The sequence below is a fragment of the Epinephelus fuscoguttatus genome, linkage group LG11 (assembly GCF_011397635.1).
Source record: "Epinephelus fuscoguttatus linkage group LG11, E.fuscoguttatus.final_Chr_v1".
NCBI classification, from domain to species: domain Eukaryota; kingdom Metazoa; phylum Chordata; class Actinopteri; order Perciformes; family Serranidae; genus Epinephelus; species Epinephelus fuscoguttatus.
The window spans coordinates 7,488,163-7,505,188 of record NC_064762.1 but is presented as its reverse complement, the minus strand read 5'-3'; the positions used below and the strand labels follow the sequence as shown (position 1 = coordinate 7,505,188).

The 17,026-nt window shown below is 40.5% G+C and overlaps 1 protein-coding gene across 14 annotated transcripts in view; it reads right to left on the bottom strand.

Annotated features, from left to right (window-relative positions):
- The window catches only part of LOC125897056 (neurexin-3b), a 566,367-nt gene that overhangs the window by 290,750 nt on the left and 258,591 nt on the right, over positions 1 to 17,026 (bottom strand). For all 14 annotated transcript variants that reach the window (XR_007450378.1, XR_007450379.1, XM_049590088.1 and 11 more), the window contains 2 exons: positions 13,084 to 13,522; positions 6,110 to 6,493 (listed from right to left, as the gene is read on the bottom strand). Coding sequence is in view for 12 of the 14 variants with exons in the window: in XM_049590088.1 (XP_049446045.1) it covers positions 6,110 to 6,493; positions 13,084 to 13,522 (823 nt within the window). In the remaining 2 variants the exon portion in view is untranslated. The remainder of the gene's footprint in view (positions 1 to 6,109; positions 6,494 to 13,083; positions 13,523 to 17,026) is intronic.

Here is a 17,026-nt window from a genome sequence, read left to right as displayed (position 1 = left end):
TGAGAAAGAGAGCAGTTCAGCAAAGTGAGAGGGCTCCGGTATCGAGCTGCTGTGCCTCTGCACTGACAGAAGCTCTAGCTGAGGTGGTTCAGGCTGTTCAGGCCCGACCACAGAGAAGATCCGAACACACAGGAGAGATTACTGATCCCCGGGGAAGGGCTAGAGGAAGAGAAGGGGGAAGGAACACCGAGGCTGCTCTGTCCACACTGTTACCAATAAGAAAATAAGACAGAGGATGCTCTGAGAAACCTTAAAGCTGTAAGTCATTGCTCACGTTTGGGCTACAGTTGTCATCATTGATAAATACAGTTGTCATGATCTCGAATCTAGATAAAAAATCCTTTTTAATTTTGATCACTGAATTTAAAAGCAGGATCAGCAATTTTCTTCCACCCCTACTTGCTTGCATCCAAAGGAGAAAAAAAAAGGAAAATACAAAGACGACACGGTGTAGCTTACCGATAGTCTGCAGCTGCACTTTTCCAGACACTCAAGGGTACTACTGGCAGTGGTGTGCACAGGGCGATCGCCCCCCCCTTGTGGCCCAATTGTTGAAAAACGTGCACTAAAGTGCCCTCTTGGGAGCCAAAACGTGCTAAAGTGCCCCCCTGGGAGCCAAAACACACGCTAAAGTACCCTCCTGGGAGCCAAAATGCGCGCTCAAGTGCCCTCTTGGGAGCCAAAACGCACTAAAGTGCCCTTTTTTTCTTTTTCGTCCCTGCCCTTCAAAAAGTCTGTGCACACCACTGACTACTGGAGTTGTGAATTACAGAAAAACAATAGAATTGGGAAATGCTCCTGCTACACTCAAGAAAAATGATGGTTGTATCACATTTGATACCTTGTATATTTTTAAAGAATTTGAAAATGTAAATGACATTTGTCAAGGCATGAAACTGATCTGAACTGATCTACGAGTCAAGACTGGACAGTTTAACAATCGCATAGCTGCCAGCACTGAAGAAAAATTTAGAATAGGGCTGCCACTAACGATTATTTTCATTGTCGACTAATCTGTCGATTATTTCTTTGATTAGTCGACTAATCATTTCATCAAAAAATGCGTTAAAATGTTGAAAAATGTCGGTCTGTCTCGCCCAAACCCCAAAATTATGTCATCTAATGTCTTGTTTCATACTCACGCCAAAGGGTTTTAGTTCACCGTCATGGGAGAGTGTGTAAAGCTGCAAATATCTGAACATAAGAAGCTGCACTAAGAGTATTTTGGGGTACTTTTACAGTACTTTTCTATGAAAAATGACTCAAACCGATTAGTCGACTACTAAAATAGTCACCGCTTATTTTAATAATCGATTAGTCATCGATTAGTCGACTAATTGTGGCAGCCCTAGTTTAGAACAACAGTTTAATAACACTGTGACCTTACAACCCTGTCCCCTAGAAATAACATTTATACAGCATACAGCAAATATGTTTTGAGGAAAATGTAATGCCAAACAAAGTCAATGTTTTTATCAATATCGTGAGGAAATGTTGCTGATTAACGTAACCAGTAAGTCACAAAAATGTTGATACTTAACGCATCAGCAAAATATTCACAGAAAAAGTATTTCAGTTGCCAATAAAATGTTCACTACCAATGCGTTTCAGAAATCAGCAAAATGTTTACTGATACAAATTTCAGTTGTTTTCCAGTAAAATACCTAATCTAGCAATACAGTATCCACTTGTACAGCATCATAATATTTATAACCTTATTTTTTTTTAATATTGTATATTATGTTTACCTTACCGTAACGAAAGAGCATTTGATGCCTAAACGTAAGACAAGAGTCTGGATGCAAACCCAAAGTTCTGGTGTCAGGGTCTTGCACTTTGTATACCTGCCATCTTCCCTAACCACCTTCCTCCTGAAGCTGGTATAAAAATTTAGTGTTTCGTTACGCGTAAGACACGTTGTCTCTGAACATAATCCAGGCAGCAATTGCGTTGCCACAAGAATGTATTTAGGAAAGCAGTTTAGTAACATACAAATGAAATTTCAAGGAGATAGAGTTGGACCTTAAAGTAGAAATGACGTATTTTGAGAGCTGTGACACCCCTAATGATTAACACATTAATTTACCTCTCTATCAATGCTTTTATCTATAAAATGGAAGGATCTAATGATAAATACCCATCCAAAACTACAATTTTGAGGTACTTGTTCTTTACTGGAGTATTTATTTTTTGACATTTCGGAGGGTTGCACCCCCTAGATTGAGAACCACAGGACTACACCACCTAACTGTATATAAAGTATTAAAGAGAAGCTCCATCCCAACCAGCTACAACAGTTGACTGCTGCTTACACTACTTTAATTTTGATATTTTTAGTCAAATTTACTGGTCATACTTTTGTACCTTTATTTATGTAGGATTTTAAATGAAGGATTTTACCTGGCGTGGATTATTTTAATGTCAATGTGTTGGTACTTTTTCTTAATCAAATGATCTAAGGACTTCTTTTACTACTACTGCATAGCACACGAGTAACAGATTAATAAAATGGTTGGAGACTAATTTTCTAATTATTGACTACACTGTGTTGGAACAATTTCCAACAGCACCTCAAACTGTAGCAACATCCCTCCAAACAATAGCTGGTATTGGAAAGTAGAAACTAAAATGCAGAGGCATGTATTCAGTCATGACACCATTAGAAACATCAGCACATTTTACCACACCTCGAGTCTCACTGTGTAAAGTAAAAATCAACTGCTGAACACGCCGAAGCTTTGTTCTACAGCTCCAGAACTGGAGGGCAGGCCTGCGGTCCCGTGGGTTATCACCCACTGGCAACAGCATTCACTGAATGCAGAGACACATCTGCTTAGAGAGCGATGTGTGGGAGGCAGAGAAACAGGACAGAGGAAGAAGAAGAAGAATGAGAGTGTGTGGAGCATTAGGGACATGTGACTTTGTGTTTTCTTCTTGTGGGTAGAAGGTCAGAGAGACTCAGAGGCTGGGTTGGAGTGTTTCCTAGGCAGCACACTGCTGCCTTATTCCCCTTTTGTGCTGATGCAACATCATGGGAGTGCTATTAAAATAGATAGCAACAGTCCAGCTGAGACTAGGTTAACTCAATCAGACAGGCCCAGCTTCTTAACTCGGATCCCACTGGAAGTTTAGCTCCATCTCAACAAGACAGGACAGGACATGTTCTCAACATTGTATATATTCTACATGAGTTGAATTATTTACAGACAGATGTCAGATCTTTGGAAGTGGGGTTGTACAATATAAGGTATTTATCCCCAGTTAATGCATTATTTACAGAAGATGGTGGTCAACACGCTCCCTGTGGATCACAGACTGCAAAAACAATGGACGTAGCCACCGGGACATCATCTATTGGTTTGTGGACTCCTGTTTTGCAGTCGCCATTTTTTTTGTTATGGGGCCAGAAGTGACCATATTGGGCGAGAGGCTGGAGCTGAGGAGGAGTGAGGGGTGGATCTGACTAAGAAGCAGAGGACACTACTAGCAGACAGTCTTCATGCAAAGCAGCCTGCCCTTAATAATGCGTAACTTTAAGCCGCAATAAAATGTAAATGGATGAGGTATATAAAAATCATAAAAATGTACAGTTGTCAGGAAAGTTAAAATTAGCTATAGAGACCAAAACCGTTTTCTGTACCAGGCTGTAAACATGTGCATTTCTGCTGTAAAGTTGGGCATTTTAACATGCTTGAGGCTGGCTCCAGAAGCCACTCACTCCCCACAGGGGATCTATGGGGAGTGAGTGGCTTCTGGAGCCAGCCTCAAGCATGTTAAAATGCCCAACTTTACAGCAGCACTTTACTCAAGCAGTCGTTCAAAGAACTGCCGTTTTTGGCACTTCCGTGTTGGTTTCATTGTTCAGCCTTGGATGTTGCCTTTTGCTTTAGATTCATTTCCCGTATCTGTGTCACAGTCCACAGAAATCCATAAAATTAAGAGTTAAAACTGAAATAAAACTTGTGTGTTTTTGCTAAGTAATACTATTAATGTTATTAATTATTAATTAATGTTATTATTCCAAGTCTGAGGTCATGGTTCTCTGCCAGTAAAATGGTGGATTGCTCCCTCTAGGTTGGGAGAGAGTTACTGCCCCAAGCAAAGGTAGCAGACCAGCAGCTCTTGTGTTCAGTGATGTTACATTACTGTTTTTCTCGATAAAGTCTGGCTCTGAAGAGAGAGCGATATACAGGCTCCAATTTCCCATTGGAAACTACTGTCTGATGGCAAGGTAAAGTGGTGAAAATATTCTAAATATAGCGTACACTCAGGCTGCTTTCAGACCTAGAGTTGTCTTGCTTTGGTCTGAATCAGGGACTCATGCTGTTCCAAAGTTGTATAATTGCCTAGAGTTGGTTCGTGTTCTCACGGCAGCATTTACAAACACACCAGGTAAAAATGCCTTGTGTGAGAAAGCTGCTCTTGATTGGTCAGAAAAATCCAGGAAGTAAAGCAAACGTTGAAGAAGAGTACACTTGCAAGATAAATGTGACACTTTCTAATGTCACAATGGAGGGACAACTACGCAGGTTGATTTTAGCGCTGCTCATCGTGGACTATATTGCTGTCATTGTTCATTTTAGTCAAACCATACAGTTTGAAAACGAGGCAAATGCGGCTCCAACTAGAAAACAATGTTTTGATGCATTGGATGTGCTGAATGTGCATATTAAGGCAGTACAGGAGGAGGTGCACATTAATAATCCTCCAGGACTGTAACATGCTCATGTTTAACCCAAACAATGTGTCATGTGACTGCAGTTGCTTCACATCCAGGTCGGAACACCTTCTCACCACAAACGAACTGCACCAGAGTTCGTTTGTAACTGGACTGAGACCACCTCTTCAAGAGGGTCTCGGTCTGGTTGTTTTGGTGCACACCTGAGTGTGATTGCTGTGTTCACACCTGCCCAAATGAACCGCACTGAGGGGGCAAACTAACTTGAGTTCAACTGAACCGAACCAAACAGGGCAGGTGTTCAATACTGTTTTTTTGGGTGGCTAAAATATGTTTTGTTGCTGTATGTTACTAAGCTTCTGTGTTGGTACCCCTGCCCGCTTCTCTAAACTGAGGGTGTGTTGACCACCTTCTACTGTCGGTGAAACACTGACTATAGAAAAGTGCTTCATACAGATCCAAACTACCCCTTCAAGCTACCTTAATGACAGAGGAGGCACATGTTTCAGTCTTTTCAATGCAATAGCCTATAACACAGACCTCTCTCAAAGTAAGGCACATGTGGATCCCCATTCTTCTTTGACTATCTTTAATCATTAACAATACGTTATCATCCTGCCGGCCTCCGACAGTCACACTTCCTGCTGGTCGTAACAACCTACTCTCCAGACACTCATTATTCCTCCTACAAGCACGTTTCTTTACACACCTCAAGTTCTTAGGAAAGTACTTAAAGCTCTCTACTGAACCCTGAAAATCTCTGTAAAATAGTGAAAAAGTGAAGGACAATCTGAACAATAGTCCGATAACATACTCTCCAACAGCTCGCAGTGTCCCTATCTCCGCCGTCTCATAAAAGCTTAATGTGTCCAAGCTCTTAAAATCCAGACAAGGAGAGTCCAATTCACCAGCAGAAAGGAAGTTCAATTTCACTGCAGAACCTACCCCAGCAGAAAAAAAAGGCTTCGCTTTTCCAAAGCCACTTGGCAGAAAAGTGAAATCCTATTAAATCTTTCAGCAAAGCTTCCATAAATATTGTGAGGGAAGTGTCCCAAGTCACACTCCTGCCTGTCTGCTAAAACAGAGCGCTGTCCACTTTGCCTGAAGAAAGCTATTGTTAGCAGACAATCACTGCCACTTTACAACCGTCTTTAGGATACCAGAAAAGATACTCAACTTCCTAAAATTACTTTATTGTCAGCATTTTGTAACCTAAACAAACATGTTGTTAGAAAGTAAAACACTTTCCCACAAGCACACAATTAAATAGATTTCTTAGCACGTAAAAGGAGGACAGCTGCTGCACCCTCTTTAAAAAGACCTTTACTAAAAAATCAATGAGCCCGCTGACAAACCCAGTAAGATTTTAAAATGATCACTCAGAGAGATAAATCACATTCAGCACATAGAGAGATTAAAAAGAAGTCTCACCTCTCTCACAGGTACTATCCCAGAAGCCAGTTCCTGTACAGTCACAGATGAAGCGGTTCCATCCTTCCTTACATACTCCGTTGTTCTTGCAGGGGCTGCTGTCGCACTGTTTCCCCGTCACCTTGCTGCACGAGGACTTGATACCGGTCACATTCTGGGACTGAGCTATCTGCCGGATGTCCTTGCTGCGACCGTCGATGAACAGATCCCGGACGCAGCCAACATAGCCGTAGTTGAGCATAGCGGTCCAGAGCTCAGTGGGGAGCACCAGGCCCACCCGGCTGTCAGGCAGGCCACCCAGATAAAGGTCCCCCTCCAGATCCAAGATCTCATTTTCCCCGCTGGCTGTGAAAGGGGTCCGGCGGCTGTTTACCGAGATGATGCCTGGAGGGAGAAAAATCCATTATTAAATACTGGCCCACACTGCAAAAATGTACATGTCAACATGTCACGTAATCTGCTCCTATATGCTTTATAAAAACTCTGCAGAGGGAGTGAGATAATATCACTTGCTTTGTTGACTTTTTTTAAATCAAGCGTCATGTTCTACTATTTAAGCAATCTGCCATATTTTGCTCGCTGCCACAAAGCAGCACTTGCTAAACTCCTGAAAACAAGTGACATTTATTGCCCTCAATTTACAATATGCGGCACGACTACAAAAATGACATTTTCAAACTGAATGTGAGACTGACAGCTTCTTTTTTGTTCATCAAAGCCACACAGAGGTGAAAATTACTTCGATTTTTGGTAAGTTTGCAACCAGGAGCACTTTGAAATTGGAGGCGCCGGTGAGCACGAGCAACACAGTTGTAAAGGAGGCAGATAAAAATAGCACCGCACGCCTGCGTCTCAGCTTAGATGTGGACTGAGGAGGTGGAGGTGGAAACTTATGTTTGGCAGCCAAAATTGCACTGATCACCGACTTAGTAACACCCTCTTCAGGGGAACTATGTTAGAGTCATGGAATTACAGAATAGGGGGCAGGAAAGGAAAAATCAGTCAGGGAAAAATAAGCTTGCATTCAACAAAATAACCACTCCACTGGCACAATGTCACTGTGTGTGATCTAATAGCACAAAGAGCCCCTAGACCTCTCAGTAAATAATAATAATAATAATACATTTCACAGGGTGTGTTCCAGGAGGCAATTTTGTATATTTTTCTTCATCCACTGAACCACAATTGAATGTACAACCATGCAGGGATCACATAGTTCAAATGCATTAAACAGATCTGATTTAACAAGGTTTGTAATGTTAAAAACAAAGACACACATTTACTTTTAGGGTGCACATGCATTATCAACAGAATAGAGTACAATTAATAAAAGTCCACAACCACATTTGTCAGGCCAAGATGTTGTGACAACTCTGTCATCTATATTCCAAACAGATACAATTACAACACGACAAAATCTGCCGACAACTCAGCTAGACTCTCTCAACACTGCTGCACTGTGCAGTTTGTCTCGTATATATATCATGTATTATTTAAAATGTGTTGGTTAATCATTTTCTTTCTCCACCGAGAGCCACATGGAATTTTTTTTAGAAATATTTAAAGTTAAAAACTGTAATCCAAATAAAAAAAGTCCAAAGTAACTGACAATAGGAAGGCACGTCTATAATTCATGTTGGAGCCATTTCTGGCAAGTTCTAGTTTCCTATTATTTCTTGAGTCACTCTAATGCACCACCTGACCTGGCATATCTGGAACCTTTAATTAAAGGCAGGTGTGCTGAAGTGAGTGTGGAGCGTGGATTTGAACTTTGTTTTTGGAAAGGCCTGTTTATTTACATCCTGCAAATCAGTCAACTCTAAAACCAACCCAAGCACCTGGATCATCAAACAGTGATAAACAGTGATTAAACCAAAGGCTGACTCATATCTCCTGTTATGTTTGTGGGTGGCTATTTTTGAACTAATTTGGAAGCCACAATAATTCAAATCATGATTACTTAAAAAACAACTTCTGTGTTTGTCCATATGGATTTTCCCATGTTTTTATGTCCAAGTGATTAATGGGAACAACTGAGCAAGAGGGCTGCAGCAAACAGGCTCTAATGTCAACACACGTGCACGTGGCATCGGCAGTTTACATCCACTATAACTGTTTGTTTTTGCCACTGACAGGCTCAGATTGTTATTGCAGGTGTCCGACAACATTATGGAAAGGATCCCTACAGAGTTAGACCTTTTTGATTACCCAGAAACAGCCCCGAAATTGCCATCGCAGAATCCACCAGACTCCATTTAAATAAAGTGAAATTTTATCATTGGTAAATACATTCCATTCAAAGGTGACAGAGAGAAAATAAAACTCACAAAACCTGTCCCGCTTCGTCTTTCTGCTGTTCCAACAATCACCAGCTCTGGTTTGGTTGAAATTAACCCTTAATTCATCCAGTTCAATGTAAAAACATGCCACCTCTATACACACTAAAATCACTGTTTATTTAAATGGAGTCTGGTTTGGGGCTGTTTTCTGGTTGAACAAAAAAGACCCTACCTTTTAACTGAAAGGTCTATCTCTGTAGGGATCCTTTCCATCTTACCATATACTTAGAACAATAATCTGAGCCTGTCAGTGAAGAAAAAAGTACTTTAAGTAAACATAAGTTGATGGTGCAAACATGCCCCAAGCGATTACAGCTTGTTTCGTTTCGCTCAATACTAACCCACTTTAAAAAATTGTGGCTCCCATTAGTCACTTAGACACAATAACACAGGATAATTGTGTCCAGGTTGAAATACAGTGAAGCTACCTTTTAATGAACCAAAAAAAAAAGAAATAGTAAGCCAGACCTCAATTACACATGCATGTACACCTGTAATTAATGCGGCCTAATAATTTCAGATTAGGATTTTAAATATAGATAATTAATTAAAGACAGAACAAAATGAAGGTTTAACTAAATCCTTTCCATGAACAATATCCTGCACCAAGTAAACGCAGAGAGGAGATGAAATGATCACTCGTACACAAACCCCAAATGTAACCCGCCTGAAAAAGGTGCAATAACATTTTCCTTGTGTTACGTTCACCTTGCAGCCAGACGGAGAGATTCTGGCTGGAGATCTCTGGACAAGAAATTTAATTCACTTGCAACTCCTATTAACATTTCACTCAAGCCACAAGTGTGATTATGCCTGTTCTTAACCATCCCTCAGCCTGGTATCCATATATCTGTCTCATTCCTCTTTTTCCCTGTGAAAATCCTACTTTCTGCTCTGCTATCGCACTGGGGGCTGTGCCGGTGATTAATCAAAGCAGCGAGCTCTGACACACGGCTAAATTGGCTGCTCTAACCTGATATATAACACAGGCTGTAGCGCCGACTAACACACCCTAGTTCTCTGGAGGATCCCACCTAATGCAGAGATTGTGTTGGGTTTGGTGCTCAAGGCAACACAAGTTTCTAACCCTTCTCTCTAATATGATCTTCTCCTAATACCTTCTGTGTATTTGGCCATGTTTTGAGGTCAGAGGACATACAGATGGGAGGAAGAGGAGGGAAATAGAGTCACTAGCTATCTGGAGAAAAGTATGACTTTATCCTGGCAATAAATCATCGCTGAAATGAATATATTGAGGGAGTCTACATCGCCCTGTGGATGCAGGAGAAAAGCTGAAATAAGCAGTAACATGATTACAACTTTAATTCTTACAGCTGGTGCAGTTACAACGTGACAGCTACAACGAGTCTGCAGTGTCATAATTATTCCAGAGAGGGTTTTTCTATATTCAAATTCCCATCCCATTTGAGTGCATCAAAACCAGTTGAATCATATTTTTTAAAACTTCAGAGTGCTTTTCTGCAGGAAAATGGTTTTGTAAATTAGTGAAAAGCGCGACTGCGAGGTAATGATGGCAAACATTTTCTCCAAATTTTCACCATCATTTTTGTACTTTGAGTACAAAGAAATGCTCTTGGGTTTTTCATAATAATTCATTATTTAGCCAATTACAATACATTGGAAGAATTAGTCATTTAGAAATACATAAAATTATCAAGTAACAGTCTACAGCAGTGCTAGAGGATCTATGAGGCTGCACACTGGTGTTTTTGGCTAAATGCTGACACAGGGTGTCTACAGGTATCAGACACTTCAATTTAATGCTTTTTAAGACCGTTTCAAAATATTTGTCAAAATTAGGTTAACATAAATTTTACATTAATAACAGGTAACTGCAAGAAAACGCAAAAATGTGATGATTCTCAGGCAAATTCTGCAGTTATTAGGTACAATCTCAAAATATGTGTATCATGTCTTGTGTTCAGATTTGACTGAATTATGGCACTAAGTACAAGTACAAATTTTTGGACAAATTGCGGCACTCGGGCGCAAGGAGTTTTAAACTGAAATTTATAACTTCCTCGTGCTTTTAAAACGCCTGCATCTGTACATTTTGGTAGATAAGTAGTGTGCGGTTCCATGCAGAGGTAGGTTTTATGTAGGAATGTGGTTATTAGAACGAGTTAGGTTTCTATACATTTTGCCAACAGGTTAAGTAAAAAGCTAAAAAACAGAATAATTGATTGCTTACAGCCTCTCAAATCTGCAGCTTTTACATTTGGGTGTGATGACTCTTCAACACTGTTAGCCTTTTGAAAACAGCACTTTGTCGTTGAGTAGTGACGAGCATGAGGACGAGCATTTGTTATTGTCTTTTTGCCATTCTAGAGACTTTAAGGGTAACGTTGGTATTTTTCAACCTGGACCCTATAGAGGGAATCGCCGTGTTGTTTACAAATACTTCAGGTAGAAAACCAGCAGAGTTTGGCTATATCTCACATTTTTCACGTCACTATATCACCGTTTAGACTAATCTGATGTTTGTAAAGTCTATAAACACAATGATTGAACAAACATTACTATTTCTGTGTGCACGTTTTATAATTAATAACATGATTATCGTAGATTAGCTGGGCTAACCGTTGGTAACCGTTAGCCATTAGCAGTGTCTGTAATAACTCAGTAACTCAATAAACGGTCCGTGAATTTTTTTTTTTCCAGCGGATATCTTAGTTACAACATGATTGAGCTAACTGGAGTAGTTTCATGTTGTATCTGACAACGGGAGGCTTTTAACAGATGACATCTTGATGTTAGCTTTGCTGCTGCTGTTAGCTGTCCATGTCAGCTGCAGCCACTGATGCTTTCTAGACATTGTGATTTCCCAAAACTGAATAAATACCACACATAGCAACACAAAACTGCTTTGCTAGCTCAATCATGTTGTAACTAAGATATCCGCTGGAAAAAATATTTTTTTCACGGACTGTTTATTGAGTTAGAGTTATTACAGATACCGATAACGGCTAACAGCTAACAGCTAACGGTTAGCCCAGCTAATCTATGATAACCATGTTATTAATTACAAAACGTGCACACAGAAATAGTAACGATTGTTCAATCATTGTGTTGATAGACTTTACAAACATCAGATTGTACTGTATATATTTTGTTTGTGTAAATAATCTTGTTCAGTTTACAATATGTATATATATATATTTATTTAAGTTTATGTTTGTTAATAATTCCTGTTTATTTAACTCTATATTTGTTAATACTATTGTTTAAATTTCTTATATTTTCATGTATCTTTCCTCTCTTGCAAGGAGCACCTGTAACATAAACAATTTCCCCTCGGGGATCAATAAAGTATTTCTGATTCTGATTCTGATTCTGATTAGTCTAAATGGTGATATAGTGACGTGAAAAATGTGAGATATAGCTAAACTCTGCTGGTTATCTACCCCAACAAGGCGATTTCCTCTATTGCCCCATGTTTTTGTGTCTCAGTAACTAATGTTTTTTTCCGAATTCCTTTGATGCCCATTTCAGGCTGCCAAATAAAACCAGCTGGTTAAATTGGACCTGTGACGTCAGTGTTTCCATTTTTAGCTCACAGAAGTTTCTCTTCTTGGCCATTTTACATTTCTCCATGTTATAAACTCTACAGGTGAGGTCTTGAAATGGAGAATATATCGGGGCGGGATATGTAAATGGTGACTGTTTTCAGCTGCCATATTTATCAACACCTGATCGTGCTGTGATCAGCGAGATAAGAACATTTCACGAATAACATGCACGTTAGATGATTTCCGGGCTTGAACCTGCGCTGGTTTGTATGTTAGACTGATACATGAAGGCCACTGTGTTTCTGCTGACTTTGACTGAAGTGTGTTTTAGAAAGAGGCTGTTTGCTGTAGGGATCCTTTCCATAATGTTGTCAGACACTTAAAATAATTATCTGAGCCTGTCAGTGACAAAATCACACGTAAAGCAATAGTGGGAACACGCCCCTAAATAATTACATTGCAGCCTGTTTTGCAGCTGCAATGGTCTCACTCTATACCAATTTCAAAAACTGTAGCTCTCATAAGTCACTTAGACATAAAAACATGGGAAAATAGGGTTCTGGTTGAAGACCAAGAAACGTATTAACCCTTTGACTTTACCTAATTGTTACAGTGAAAACAATTGTGGATTTTTTCTCCCTAAAATGTAGGTTTCCAACTTGAAACAATGACTGACGTGATTTAATGAAGTCACCACAGTGATACAGCAAGAGATACCACTCATTTTTCAATCAGTATTTAGAGACATATTGCTCAGGAGTGTACCTGTGTTTCTCTTGGTGTGACTTTTCTCTGCTCTAGCTGTTAGTTAGCTGCCTTGTGAGCTCTGCCTATAAATTCATTTACAGTACAGCCAAAAGCAACAGATTTTTAATTGAGTTCAGTTTCCTGATTGAAACTATTATATGTTTGTGTGTGAAAGATGGAGAGAGATAAAAACAGTTAGATAACAAGACCCCAGTGCCTTCTCACCAAACCATGCTGATCACACTTCACCAACCTGTGACAGTGGTGTTAAACAGAAGTCATGTCTCTTATTCAACTATAGGTAAACTGTACGACTGTGAGTAGGTAAATGTACAAAACCTTTCCCCTCAGTCCTCACCTGAGCGACCGTCCCTCTGGATGTCCACATGGTGCCAGGCGCCATCATTAACCTTTGCCTGTGTAGCCTTCACCTTGATGGTGCCAGAGCCCATGTCCAGCAGCAGGTACAGCCCTCCATCCAGCAGCTCCACCGCAAAGAAGTCCACCTTGTTGTTCTTCTGGCCCTTTGCGTCCCGTCGGTCCTGGGGCTTCCCGTGGGTGAAGAGTATCAACCCGTTGGGTTCGGAGGTGCGAAAGTCGAAGGAGATGGAGCCCACGCGTTTGGTGTTCCACTTCGGCAAGGCCAGATAGGAGTCGGGCGTCTCGAAGTTGATGGGGTCGAGGGTGGGGACGTTTTCGCACTTGAAGACCACATCGCCCTGGAGTTTCATCTTGGGGTCAACGATGCGGGCGAGGCGGGACAGCTCCAGACGGATGTCGTTGTTCTTGTACACCACCTGGGGAAAAAATAAATGGGTTTGAGACTTCTCATATATGTATGTATTTTAACAAATCGACCTGGACCTTAGGACCCAAGACTAGATCTGGGATCCATACGGGGTTGGGTTATAACTGCAGGTCCTGGCTCTGTTAATCAAGATGCGTCATACCCAAGTGGATCCGAGAAGACCCATGCACCAGCAAGTTTTATGCAGAGTGGTGGAAATCTGGCTAGTAAGCCCAACAAAACTGACAACTATGAATAATTCTAGGAAAACCCTTTTGGTTATTTTGATCGGTGAACCCCTACAGACTAAGGGAATATAAATAATCAAGTGATGAACACATTATTTGGATTTTATAGCTGCTTCAAAGACAGGGAGTCACCACTTTTTTCTGTCTCTGTTGTTTATCATGCCTGTATATCTGAATGAATGATACTTTGGTGCTCCAAAGCTCCACTGAACTGTGGAGACTCTAACCGATCTAACCACATGTAGCATGTCCATACTGACAAAGTTTATTGTTATATTTGTAGGTCTATGTATAATTTGAGCAACTTTTAACTACTGTGAACATCACAACAGCAACCACTAGGGCTGTCACAGTGATGGAATTCCCCCTGCAGTGATTAAGGGTGGCTCCACAGCATGATATGTGGTATTACTGCTATTATTTTTGTTGTTCTTGCAAATTACCTAATTTATCCTGATTTCAGTGCTTTGTAAATAAGTTTTATTATTAGGATAATATTATGTATATTGTTGCTTTTCAAATGACAAAGATGACAGTTTTAAAACAAATTAAATACTTGTTAGGGCAACAAGGAGCAATAAGGGGCTGAGGCTTTGGTTGCAGCTGGTTGCTATGATACAGAATATCTGTAGTAGTAAAAGTGTTGGCACAAAGTAGAGTACTTTCTCTAAATGAAAGGAAGGCTGAAGCACAAAGGGAGAGAGGACAGAACCGCCAGGGTGTGTGAGTTCAGTATTAATTTCCCCTCCATTGTTGTTGTTGTTTGCAATGTGACAGTTAGTCTTTGTGGTATTTGTCCCGCCCCTCCTCCACTGATTGGACGGATGGGTAAAAAGTGACAGTGACGAGCAGCGTTTTACCTAAGTTGAATATTTTTCAACCTTTGCGGACGAGAAAAAGAGGTAAACGTGCAGCTCAGAATAGACACTCAGCCCCATTCCCTATTCGGCTTTGGATTCATCACCCTTTTTAAATCAAACCATCTTTTAGCATTTTAGTAGCAATTTGAATTACAGGGTTTGTCTGGTTCATGAAATAGTCTGGGTCTCAGGTTTCCCTCGTCTCGGACATGTAGTAGCTGTAATATCTCAGGCAAAAACGAATCAGGTGAATATATTTTTCAGAAATTATTGGCTCAAATGGATCTCAGAGTGGATCTCCCAGGTCCATTTGCATTCGGATTTGTCATTTTAAACCTGCAAAGACCTTTAATGTGTGTGCATAACAAATGTCATGCATGCAAGTGTAAAGATGATTATACCTCCATGTGTATTTCAGAGGGTATTCTTTTCCATTTACCTTTTTATTATTTTGCAACCACAAGGGATCATTTGCTTGCGTGGTAATGGTTGAAAATATTTATTTCCATGTGAATGAATTGCACTCCATTGCAAACTGTAATATCATGGCATCACAGTCTAGTGATATTACATATTGCCAATTCGTGGACAGCTGGATCGATGAAACTAATATCTTCTAAGGCGTGTGTGGCCCAATTTGTTTCTCAGTCATTTTCTATTTCAACTCCAATTTATCCCAGATGAAAAGGAGATTGTACACAAATACATCACTGTATTTTCGTTAGATTGAACACCTGCCGACTGAGCCAAGCGTGAGGAGCGATGGCTAAATTATTAGACAGCCATTCCCTGTAATGCTCAAACACAGCATGCACATGAGGTGCAGACCCAGGGGGGGTATGTGTGAGTGTGACGCCCTGAGAATACACCTAATATTATACCAATTCAACCACGATAAATTTGCTCCAACCCCAGTAATCAACAAAAGTAGAATGCAGCCCCACATTAGAGTCAAATACAACAAAATACCACAGAAAGGGAGAGTAGAATATTGTCAATTGGAATCCATTGAAGCGGAAAATTAATGTTTTTTCTTTTTTTTTTCCTTTCTGGGGAGGAAGACAGGCTTTTTCTGGTATATAGGGCAGTGTGTGTGCAGGAAACAGCAACACTGTTAGAGGGAGCACAGCTGTCAGCAAACAGATTTTACTGCTGTGGGATTACCGATAATCCTGGAAGATTTGACAGTAAATCAACACAGGTGACCCGAGCAGTGAGGAGGACTGGCGAGGGGGGGAGAAAGAGACGGGGAAAAACAGGGGGAGAGGGACGAGCTGGTGGGAATAAGGGCAGCAGAGGAGAAGGAGAGAAAAAATGTCAGGAGGCAAATGGAGAGAAAAAGAGGGAGAGATCTTAAAGATTAAATGCTGTGAGGCCACTGTGTGCCACTGGCTTTTAAAATATGCTTGTGTGTGTGCGTGTGTGTAATACAAACCCAGTGATGTAGCTGTCAATGCACTTAATGACCACACTCAATCTCCGGAGCATGACACACAACAAAATACTTACCACACACATTGTCGAGCGCTTAATCTACTGGTAACGCACCACACAGTATAATGAAGTCCATTATATCTTAAATACAGTAAGTTTCTTAGTAGTAACTGTACGAACATAAAGATAAAGACATGCGAAGGACTTTATAATATTGATGATTGTTGATCATTTCCTTGATTCATCAATTAATCATTTGTTCTATAGACAGACCCCTACAGTGCTCTCGAGCACTGTCACCATCGCTGCAGCGTCAGAGTGGAACTGAGCGTGCTGACGATGAAAGTGAGGATGTTTGGGTTAATCATGGTCAGCAGTCGCCTACTCCGACAGGCGAGGGTAGTCTGTGTGAACATGGAAGTTATTCAGTCTCAAAGTGCTGGTCTGAAATGAAGTATGACACAGCCTTCAGGGGGAAATAACATTAACGTACCACAGCTGTCTTACCCCGTAATTAATTAGTAATTTAACCCAGCAGGAATTAGCTCATGATTAATATCATCAAGCTCTATCATGTCTCGCATTGTCATCAGAAGAGATGCATCGTTTATTAAAGACTGGAGACACATGTTTCTGTTGGTGTGGAATTCCGGGCCAGGTAGAAAAAATAATGGCGAGTGGCGGCTCATTGTCATCATCATCATCATCATCATCATCATCATCATCATGGCCCACGTGGGCAGATTATTCAGTCTTTAGCAGTCCAAGGTCAGTCATTTGTCAGGACTCAGAATATGATCGCAACGTGAGGAATTAATGAAGATTTACAGAAGTACAATTGATTTCATGAAGCAGAGGCTGTTATTGTCCACGTTTTTTAGTTTTGTTTTTTTCAAAGCCAAAGCTACAGATGGAGCAGCTAAAAACAGAAGGTCTTTTCTGTGCTCTTAATACTGAGCAAAACGTTTTAGA